Below are 12,165 nucleotides of genomic sequence, written 5' to 3'. Positions count from 1 at the left end.
AAGCACTTAAAGACATCCAGGCTGCCCGGCTCTCGGGCCAGCCTTCTTTTATGTACTTTATAACCTCTTGCAGATCTGTGTCCAAATATGTCTCTTTCTTTATTTCCTCCAGTTTCCTTGAAGAAATGGACTTAGGGGCCAGAACTGAATCAACATACACTTTCACCTCAGATTCAGTGGAGGATTCTACAGCAGCCAGCGGGAGCCTGGATAGTGTATCCGCCACAACATGCACTGCCCGAACATTGAACCTGAGCAGTCTCATTAAAAGTCTCTGGCATCTTAAGGGTGTTTTGTCGATATCATAAGAGTTGATTAGAGGGACTAGCGGTTTGTGGTCAGTTTCCAGACTAAATTTCTCCAAACCCACTAGATAACGCTGAAAGCGCTCACAGGCCCAAACTGCAGCCAGGCACTCTTTCTCAATTTGAGCGTATTTTGACTCCGCAGCCGTGAGTGTGCGGGAACAGTAGGCGATGGGCTGTAGTTTATTTTCATTTAACTGCAGGAGAGCAGCCCCCAACCCATAACTGCTTGCATCGGCACTAACCACAGTCTTTTTTGAAGGGTCGTAGAACCCCAGCACTGGGGCAGACCCCAGCAGGGACTTGCCTGCATAAAAGCTTTTTCTTGTGAAGGTCCCCAGACCCAGGCAACGTCTTTCTTAAGCAACTCTGTGATAGGGTGTAAAACTGTTGATAAATCTGGAAGAAACTTGCCCACGTAATTTACAAGGCCCAATATCTGTCTCAGCTCATGTACATCAGAAGGACTTTTCATCTATTCAATAGCATGAATTTTCTAGGGGTCTGGCTTGATGCCATCCCCATTGATGATATGCCCAAAGTAACATAATTCAGTTTTCCTAAAATGGCATTTTTCTTTATTCAGCTTCAGCCCAGACTCTGATAGCCTGTAGCACACAACTTAAACGCTGATCATGCTCCTCCACTGTAGACCCATACACTAGAATGTCGTCCATGACGACCGCTGTGCCCACGTGGTCACTCAGGAGAGAACTCATTTCCCTTTGAAAGATTTCAGGAGCAGAGGATATCCCAAAGGGGAGTCTGCAGAAGCAGAACCGACCTACCGGTGTGATAAAGGTAGTCAGTTTGCGACACTTTGGATCCAGGGGGATCTGCCAAAAGCCGCTAGAAGTGTCTAATGTGGAAAAGAACTTCGCCCCAGCCAACTTTGGAGCTATATCTTCTAATGTCGGCAGTACAAATATCTCTCTCTTCACTGCCTCATTCAACCTTTTCAGGTCCACACAGATGCGCACCTTTCCGTTTTTCTTTGCAACTGGAACAATGGGGGCACACCAATCAGTCGCTTCAACAACCTCTTCAATAACCCCCATAGACTTCATGCGCATAAGCTCCTTCTCCACTTGAGGCATGAGCGGGAACGGAATTCTACGGGGAGTAGAAATACTGTATGGGGCTGCGTCGCTTTTAAGTGCTATACGGACTGGTTTGCAATTCAGTAGGCCCAACTCGCCAAACATATCTTCAGAAATCTCATTCACGCTTTTCTGCTCAATAAATTGTTAACACACTGACCTCGAATCACATGCACCCACATAGTGAACTTCCTTTGCTTGTACAGCTGGCAAGAAATTTCCCCGCACAATCAATGCGGCCACCAGGACTATGGACGTTTGTAGTAACCTTCGCCAGCTGGGGCAGTTTCATGAATGCAGCAAAAGACATTACAGTGATATCTGCTCCTGTGTCAATCTTAAAATCAACTTTGGCTCCCATTACAGTAAAAGTAACCTTCCAATCTTCCTCTGAGCTTGGCCGTTCCACAACGGACCCCACAAAAGACACTTCCTGACCCTCCTGGTCACTGTCTACCTGCATCTCCTTAATGTATTCAGTTTTACACACCACTTCAAAATGGCCCATTCTATTACATTTTCTGCGTCTTTTATCTCTGGCCGGGCATATAACACTCTGATCATGGGCACGGTAGCACCGTGTGCATCGGGCATGCTGCGCCCATCCACTTCTAGGACTTTCCATTATTTTAGATCTACCGCTCACACTGTGCCTTTCACTAGCAGTTTTCCTGGACTGTTGCACTTCATCCACAATACTCTCAGACCTCAGATCAGCACTCTGCTTTTTCACCAGTTCACTCTGGCGGGCCATCCTAATAGCCCCATCTAATGTTAAATCAGGCTCTAACTGCAGCTTCAGTGAGACTTCAGCATCTGCAATTCCAATAACTATTCTGTCTCTGATTTGCTCTACTTTAGCAACACCAAACTCACAGAATTCAGCTAGTTCATACAGGCTGCGCACAAATGACTCCACAGATTCACACTGATTACGTTTGTGAAAACAAGCTCTCTCATGAATCACATTTCTTTTGGGCACAAAGTGGGCACTGAGTTTATCCATAACTATATCAAAGTTAAATTCTTCCCCTTCTTGGAAAGTAAAAGCATTGAACACTGTGTTCACAATTGGTTAAATTACATCTCAGACTGTGCAAAATGCTATGTTTTGTATGCAATTCCTACAGGTTTTCAGGCTATGCATGTTAAATTAACAAGATATGGGTTGGGTTAGTTAAATGTAAAATGCCTCCTATGCCTCAATGCATTACAAATATGGAGCAGAAGGGGGTCAAATGACTACTGTTTACTTGTGGTGCAGCTGAAGAGGTAAAATGGTTTATTTGCATGCTACTGGCAGTCATAGGGTAAAATGGCTGCTCAATTGTGAAAAAAATACAGGGTTGGTTCAAGAGTAGGGTTTTTTTATCGGAGCGTTGCGTGACTCCAGCTACTTCTATGCCCAACCACCTAAAGATTGTCCAATATTTTTGTGTTGGACAACCCTGATATAACTAATAAAGATTTTTTCTTTGTTATATAAGCGGTAGTTGTGACACTTATAGGAATGGAATGTCTGTAAACTTTTAAAGAGACCTAGATTTACAATACCCATTTTACTGATAAATGAGATCATTTTAAATCCATTGCAAAGGCCGGATTGGCCTACCAGGATACCAGGAGATCTCCCGATGGGCTGCTGGGGCTGGAAAGCTACAATTTAAAGGGGTGATTTATGGATGCAAACGGGTTGTAGGGTGCTGATATAACCACAATCTGTCACTTTTGTTTTAATACAAACTAATATAATTCTAATATACAATATTTAGAAAATGAGTATCCCAATAATCCCCTTTGATAAAAATGGGGTGTGCATATTGTCGACGGTATATGGGGCTGGTCTCCAAATTTGAATGGGTTGTTTTTTATTCCCAGTCCGGCCCTGTCCATTGCTGTTTCTTGTAGTGATGTTAAAGACAATGGTATTTTATATAAATGTTTACTTGATTCAGTAGATATTTATTTTTTTACCAGTATGAAAATTAGGGTCCACTTTTGCTTATAATTTGAAGGCCATTTTATTATTACAAAAATATAAACTGAATTTTACATTATTCTATAAATGATTAAGTAGCACATGTGGTGCAATACCTGACCAGTGTGAAACCTAAACCAAAACTGTCAATTTGTTTCGTTAAAGGGTTTGCAGCATGGATCAAAAAGATTTTGAGCAACTCTATGTTCAAAAATATGTTGTGTTTATGCAGATCTCTTATATATATAAAAATACCTCTCTATCCCATTTTATTTAATTTTTTTATTTCCAAATGTTCCAGGCTGTAAAACAAAATACAGATCTTAAAGAACGCTTGTGCAGAATTCATGCAGATTCTTTGCTTCTTGAGTCAGCTTCTAGTGCAAAGTGCAGCCCTGAGAAGGTGGGTGGAGATCTTTGTACAGTTCAATCACAGCAGATTTAAGGCAAGCAAGTATCACCATTACTTAACTATGTTATATACATTGCTACTTATTAGTATTTGTATGTGCATGTTTGGTGAGTTATCTGTGCCTTAAAGGGACATTCCAGCCAAAATTGGAATCCACATGAATGCATTTCAGTTTTGAATAGAAGCATTTTTGTAATATAAATGTATTAGAAAAATGCTTCTAATAAAAGCTATAGCTGTTTCAAAAGTGATTTTAAAACTATAGCTGTTTAAAAATTCTATTTAAGTATGCACTGTGCACTAGCATTTTAAACTCTGCATTTGCTCTGAGAGCCTAATGTGCTTGTACCATCTGGTAATGATTGATTTGTTAATTGCTGACGTGATACTAGCTCCATTGGCGCTCTGAGCAGCTGAATTATTTAAAATCACGAGGCACTGAGAATATCTAGTTATGCTTAAAGTGATGGTAAACTCTCCCCTTTTTAAAATCAGATCTGGAATGTAAGCGCTATTTTAGATGGAGTTTAATTCATTAGCTGTAATGAAGATGTGCTATAACTTAGTTATTAATATAGATATGAAATTCAAATACCCCACATTACACCACCCACTTCAAAAGTCAATTTTCCTGTCAGCTAAATGATTGAATTACTCTCCAATCAATGTTCTAGCTACAACAAAAGTGCCATATGGGGAGAGCGCTGATTGGACAACAATTCAATCTGTTAGCTCACAGAAAATTTTACTTTTGAAGTGGGCGGAGGAGCATGCAGTATTTGAATGTCATATCTATATTAAAAAGCATGTTATAGTGCATCTTCATTACAGCTAATGAATTAAACTCAATCTAAAATAGCGCTTACATTCCAGATCTGATTTTAAAAAGGCGAGAGTTTACCATCACTTTAACATGCATGTGCAAAGAAAAATGTTAACACTCAAACAGTGATAACTTTTGCTGGAAGCATTTTTGCCAGAATGTGTATATTATAAATATGTTTCAATTCAAACATATAATTAATCTATGCGCATTTTAATTTTGACCGGAATGTCGCTTTAATATTTAAACATTTTCCTTCCTTGTTTAGTCTTTCCTCTACAATATATGTATTTGTGTGTGTGTGTGTATATATATATATATATATATATATATATATATATATATATATGTGTGTGTGTGTATGTATATATATATATATATATATATATATATATATATATATAGGTCTAGTCCTTCAAAAAAAGGTGTGGGAACTCACCAAGATTTACACCCCCTCATAATTAATATTGTTTTATACACACACACACTGTATTTATATGTATATACTCTATACACTCTGGTTAATAAAAGCAAATTAAAACCAATGAATGACTGAACGGTTGCCTTTGTGCCTGAGGATGGACACTCATAGTTCCATTTTTACATAGGTGAGTCGACCCGGAGTGCCAGGGATCGTATAATAGAACATAAAAGCAATATACGTACTAATAATTTGAAAGCTCTCCTTGCATATCACTTCTTGACAGCTGGCCATTCAATTATTTAGCTTAAATTTCAAATAATAGACCAGATTAAGTTACCGCGTAGATGTGGTGACAGGGAATTACTGTTGAAGCAAAAAGAATCCTTTTGGATTTATGAGTTAGGGACCCTTACCCCTAAAGGTATGAATAGAGATTGTGATCTGTCTATCTTTTTATAAATATCACTGGTAATTAATTGAATATGTAATGAAATTGTGATGTATAGAAATTATATGTTTTTCTATAAGCCTTGATCTGTATATGAAATGTTATATTGAATAGTTTGAACTAGAAAGAGTTAATTTCTCTTTATCGCCACCTAGTGGTGTACAGGTATATAAAGGTTTGTGAAATGTTTGTTTGGCATGGCATGAATAAGGGATAACATCCCGAAACATTGCCTATTTTTTGTCTTATCTAATAAATATTAGATTATGCTGTCACCTGTTTGATTTTTCTTCTGATATACTGTTGGGCCTTAAGCAGTGGTCCTTTTGGTGACATGCATTACTTAGAGTGCTGACATCTTTATGGTTTTGATCCATTTTTACATGGCAGGGGTGAAATTTTTATTTGTAATTTAGGATTCAGCTGATACTGAATACTGAGAAGTCAGATACATACTTTTTAGAACACATATATTTCTATATAGATGATGTTGAATAATCCAAAAAGCTAATAGCCTTAGTAAAGATGTAGGAGATGTTACCCCCTGACTCTCATGATGTGTAAGGCTCTGTAATGTAAACACCTGATATCATAATCTTAATAAGGTTTGTGTCTGCACTCACTCTGCAGTTAATACAATGATATTGTGATTTAAGGTAAAATTATGGTCACAAGGCATCTGAGTGTAATTTTCATTTACCATTAACACATATACCTGTAAATGTGAAGCAAGTAACACTGGCAGAGGAAGCAGGAAGCATGAAGACACAGTAACATTGAAATCAAAACAGGTCACCTTGAACTTTGGGATGAAATTGGTAAGGTTGAATCTGCAGCAAGTACATTATTATGCAAAGATCAGCATTCTGCAGTGAATCTGGCCTGCTAACCATTAATTAATAGACATGACTGTTTAATGTCAAGTTCTAGAGTATAATGCCCCTTAAAACGTAGAAGTCTAGGGGACAGATGACGCAAAGCTCTCCTCCCTGGCAAGATTATCTAAGAATTATCTAAAATGTCTTGTCAGTACTGTAAGTTCCCTCAAAGAAATGTAAAAAGGCAAATTTTAGCTTGAGAGCTGTTTACCTAACTTTGCAGGGTTCTGTATGTGAAGGAGACGCTCATGACAATATAGGGTGTAAAATAAATTTTATCATCAGCACAATGTGTGAAGGGGTTAAAGGGATGCACATTTATTGGCCCAATTTAAAAAAAACAAAAAAACACTTATATGATACAATTAAACCTAAGAGCCATTGAAAAAAAAATGTGTGTTTTTCCACATATTAAAAATGAAAGTCGGATGTTTTCACTTGAAGTAACTTGCTGCAGCTTTCTAATTCCTAAGTAGATCTCTGTAGCTAACCTCCCTAAGGAGGCTTTATTCCTTTGCTAATGGAATTCAGGACACCGGCTATAAATCAAAGAAGAGTCACTAACATCACATCTTGTCACATCCACTAAATAAACACTCTGGAATATAGGTCCCATCAGATGGCTGAGTGCTGTAAATATTCTCTGAGTTGACAGCAAGTAGTTTTAGGATTTTTTTAAAAAAAAATTTTTTAAACATGGTAAAATTTCCCAGAGGCAGCATTGCATAGAAAATGAAATTCTAGCTGCTTCATTCTGAACTACTTTGTATTAACGCTGCTATTATGATTATCATTTATTCTTAACACACTTTCATAAGCACATGAGTAGGGGGTGGGGCACACAGGACTGGTTCATGGTTCATTCATTGCTTTTAAACATAAACTTAAAGGGACACTCAAGTCAAAATTAAACTTTAATGAATCAGATATAGCAGCAATTTTAAACAACTTTCCAAATAACTTCCATTAACAAAATGTGCACATTATTTTTATATTTACACTTTTTGAGTAACCAGCTCCTACTGAGCATGTGCAAGAATTCCCAGAATATAAGTGTGCATTTTTTGATTGGCTGGTGGCTGTCACATGATACAGGGGGAGTAGAAATAGACATAACTTTGAAATTTGGCAGAAAAAAATCTACTACTCATTTGAAGTTAAGAGTAAGGCTCCATGTACTAAGCGCTAAGTGCTATTGCAATGTATTTTTATCATGTATGTGTTGATTATGCAATCTACTGTATTTACTGGTCCGTTAAAAATAAACTCAGAAATTCAAACTTTAAACATATTTTCATGTAAAATATATTTTTTAAACTAAAATAAATTTTTTTTTATAAACATACGCCTAGATTACGAGTTTTGCGTAACAGGGGTGCGGTGCTATCGAGCCTTTTTTTTTTTTTAACGCTACCTTTAAACAACGCTGGTATTACAGGTTTTTTTCAACCCAGCGTTAGCCACAAAAAAGTGAGCGTAGAGCAGAATTTAGCTCCACATCTCACCTCAATACCAGCGCTGCTTACGGTAGCGGTAAGCTGGCTAAACGTGCTCGTGCACGATTTCCCCATAGGAAACAATGGGGCTGAGCCGGCTGAAAAAAACCTAACACCTGCAAAAAAGCAGCGTTCAGCTCCTAACACAGCCCCAAATACATTTATGTCTACACCTAACACCCTAACATGAACCCCGAGTCTAAACACCCCTAATATTATACTTATTAACCCCTAATCTGCCGTCCCCGACATCGTCTCCACCTGCATTATAAATATTAACCCCTACTCTGCCACTCCGGACACAGCCGCCACCTACATTATACTTATGAACCCCTAATCTCCTGCCCCCAACATCACAGAACCCTACATTATATTTATTAACCCCTAATCTGCCCCCCCAACATCGCTGCAACCTACCTACATTTATTAACCCCTAATCTGCTGCTGCCGCCAACGTCGCTGCCACTATAATAAAGTTATTAACCCCTAAACCTAAGTCTAACCCTAACCCTAACACCCCCTTAACTTAAATATAATTTAAATACATCTAAATAAAATAACTACAATTAAATAAATAATTCCTATTTAAAACTAAATACTTATCTGTAAAATAAACCATACGATAGCTACAATATAATTAATAATTACATTGTAGCTATTTTAGGATTTATTTTTATTTTACAGGCAAGTTTGTATTTATTTTAACTAGGTAGAATAGTTTTTAAATAGTTATTAACTATTTAATAACTACCTAGCTAAAATAAAGACAAAAGTACCTGTAAAATAAAACCTAACATAAGTTACAATTACACCTAACACTACACTATAATTAAATTAATTACCTAAACTACCTACAATTAAATACAATTAAATTAAATAAACTAAAGTACGAAAAACAACAAACACTAAATTACAGAAAATAAAAAAATAATTACAAAAGTTTTAAACTAATTACACCTACTCTAATCCCCCTAATAAAATAAAAAAGCCCCCCAAAATAAAAAAATTCCCTACCCTATACTAAATTACAAATAGCCCTTTAAAGGGCCTTTTGCGGGGCATTGCCCCAAAGTAATCAGCTCTTTTACCTGTAAAAAAAGACGATACCCCCCCAACATTAAAACCCACCACCCACCCACACACCCAACCCTACTCTAAAACCCACCCAATCCCCCCTTAAAAAAAACCTAACACTATCTCCTTGAAGATCTCCCTACTTTGAGCCGTCTTCACCCAGCCGGGCACAAGTGGACCTCCAGAGGGGCAGAAGTCTTCATCCGATCTGGCCAGAAGAGGACATCCAGACCGGCAGAAGTCTGCATCCAGGCGGCATCTTCTATCTTCTTTCATCCGGAGCGGAGCGGGTCCATCTTGAAGACATCCTCTTCCATCTGACGGCGACTGAAGAATGAAGGTTCCTTTAAGTGACGTCATCCAGGATGGCGTCCCTTCAATTCCGATTGGCTGATAGAATCCTGTCAGCCAATCGGAAGTAAGGTAGGAAAAATCCTATTGGCTGATGCAATCAGCCAATAGGATTGAAGTTCAATCTTATTGGCTGATCCAATCAGCCAATAGGATTGAGCTCGCATTCTATTGGCTGTTCCTAATGCATCAGCAAATAGGATTTTTCCTAACTTAATTCCGATTGGTTGATAGGATTCTATCAGCCAATTGGAATTGAAAGCTTGCCATCTTGGATGACGTCACTTAAAGGAACCTTCATTCTTCAGTGCCGTCGGACGGAAGAGGATACTCCGCGTCAGATGTCTTCAAGATGGACCTGCTCCACTCCGGATGGAAGAAGATAGAAGATGTCCCCTGGATGAAGACTTCTGCCAGTCTGGATGTCCTCTTCTGGCCGGATCGGATGAAGACTTCTGCCCCTCTGGAGGTCCACTTGTGCCCGGCTGGGTGAAGACGTCTCAAGGTAGGGAGATCTTCAAGGGGGTAGTGTTAGGTTTTATTAAGGGGGGATTGGGTGGGTTTTAGAGTAGGGTTGGGTGTGTGGGTGGTGGGTTTTAATGTTGGGGGGGTATTGTATTTTTCTTTACAGGTAAAAGAGCTGATTACTTTGGGGCAATGCCCCGCAAAAGGCCCTTTTAAGGGCTATTTGTAATTTAGTATAGGGTAGGGAATTTGTTTATTTTGGGGGGCTTTTTTATTTTATTAGGGGGATTAGAGTAGGTGTAATTAGTTTAAAACTTTTGTAATTATTTTTTTATTTTCTGTAATTTTAGTGTTTGTTGTTTTTCGTACTTTAGTTTAATTTAATTGTACTTAATTGTAGGTAGTTTAGGTAATTAATTTAATTATATTGGTAGTGTTAGGTGTAATTGTAACTTAAGTTAGGGGTTTTTTTTACAGGTAAATTTGTCTTTATTTTAGCTAGGTAGTTATTAAATAGTTAATAACTATTTATTAACTATTCTACCTAGTTAAAATAAATACAAACTTGCCTGTAAAATAAAAATAAACCCTAAGATAGCTACAATGTAACTATTAGTTATATTGTAGCTAGCTTAGGGTTTATTGTATAGGTAAGTATTTAGTTTTAAATAGAAATTATTTATTTAAATGTAGTAATTTATTTAGTTTTAAGTAAATTATATTTAAGTTAGGGGGGGTTAGATTTAGGATTAGACTTAGGTTAAGGGGTTAATAAATTTAATATAGTAGCAGCGACGTTGGCGGTGGCAGATAAGGGGTTAATAAATGTAGATAGGTGTCGGCAATGTTAGGGACAGCAGATTAGGGGTTAATAAAATGTAACTAGTGTTTGCGAGGTGGGAGTGTGGCGGTTTAGGGGTTAATATTATTATTAAAGTGGCAGCGATGTCCGGTCGGCAGATTAGGGGTTAAATTATTTACTAAATTGTTTGAGATGTGCGGGGGGGCCTCGGTTTAGGGGTTAATAGGTAGTTTATGGGTGTTAGTGTACTTTGTAGCACTTTAGTTAAGAGTTTTATGTTACGGTGTTAGCCCATAAAACGCTTAACTACTGACTTTTAAATGCGGTATTAGTCTTGACAGGAGAGGGTGTACCGCTCACTTGTTCCAAGACTCGTAATACCAGCATTAGGCAAATCCCATTAAAAGGATAGGATACACAATTGACGTAAGGGGATTTGCAGTAAGCTCGAGTCGCAGAAGAAAAGTGAGCGGTACACCTGTACCTAGCAGACACGTAATACCAGCGGGAGTTAAAAAGCAGCGTTCGGACTTCTCAACGCTGCTTTTTAAGGCTAACGCAAGACTTGTAATCTAGCCGATATTTTGTAAGGAAAAATCATCAAGCTGCATTTACAGTTTCTGAGGCTTTACGATGCAGGCTTGAATGTTTCTGCTTCTTATCCTCTCTACCACATAAGGGGGGGTGGAAATAAATCATCCCAAACAAGCAAATTTGGGGTGATTGACAGGCACTGTTCTCACACAATTGGTCGTTCGAGAAAAGGGGGTGAGAGTGCACAAGAGAGAACTTGTTCAATCCTAAATTTTGCCAAGTGAATCCGCATTGCAAGTGGAAATTGCAGTCCGAGAGGTTCTCTGCTTGAGAACTTGTCCACTTGCAGCTTGATACATTTTCCCATCTATGTAGATAACCTATATAATCTAAAACATAAAAACTAACAACACTTTTTTGCCCCTAAACTGCCCTTTATTTTAATATCCTAAATATGCTTCTGAATCAAATTTTGGGAATTATTAAATTAGTACAATACAATATCCATTAAAGAACTGGAAAATAAAGTAGTTTCAGCACTCACGGCTTGCTATATCTGTTTACGATTACTTAAAACTTAACTTTTATTACTTGAAAACATAAAATACACCTCCATGTACTGATTTAATGTTATAAAAAATATTTTAACTTTTCATTTTTTATTTTGTTTTATGTTTTGATAGTTGAAGAGAAGATTTTTCTCCTCTTTATAATATACTCGGTTTAATGACGGTGAATTGCCATGCGGTTATTTTGAAGAATCTTTAGATATATTATTATTATTATTTTTATTTACTGGATGTTTTTTTATTGATGTAATACAGAACACCAATTTAGAAATCTGATTCAGAAACATATTGAGGATATTTAATAAGTGACATATTGACATCTAGATCAGGAGAGGTGGGTGCAGCCAATGTTCAAAAAGGAAAATTCATAGAACAATCTAAGAGATAGGCATTGGGGCAGAAATACAGAAATGTACCCCAGATTGTTTTCTTTCATGTAATTAGCAAGAGTCCATGAGCTAGTGACGTATGGGATATACATTCCTACCAGGAGGGGCAAAGTTTCC

General features: G+C 37.6%; 1 protein-coding gene across 5 annotated transcripts in view; it reads left to right on the top strand.

Annotated features, from left to right (window-relative positions):
* OSBPL3 (oxysterol binding protein like 3) overlaps positions 1-12,165 on the top strand; it is a 580,670-nt gene that overhangs the window by 491,396 nt on the left and 77,109 nt on the right. For 4 of the 5 annotated variants that reach the window (XM_053714152.1, XM_053714153.1, XM_053714154.1 and 1 more), the window contains one exon: positions 3,685-3,786. The exons of the other annotated variant lie outside the window; for it this stretch is intronic. In XM_053714152.1, the coding sequence (XP_053570127.1) occupies positions 3,685-3,786 (102 nt within the window). The remainder of the gene's footprint in view (positions 1-3,684; positions 3,787-12,165) is intronic. 5 annotated transcript variants of the gene reach the window in all.

Source organism: Bombina bombina, chromosome 5 (genome assembly GCF_027579735.1).
Source record: "Bombina bombina isolate aBomBom1 chromosome 5, aBomBom1.pri, whole genome shotgun sequence".
In the NCBI taxonomy this organism is placed as follows: Eukaryota; Metazoa; Chordata; class Amphibia; order Anura; family Bombinatoridae; genus Bombina; species Bombina bombina.
Note: the sequence above shows the minus strand (reverse complement) of the source record. Positions and strands in the feature narration are given on the sequence as shown.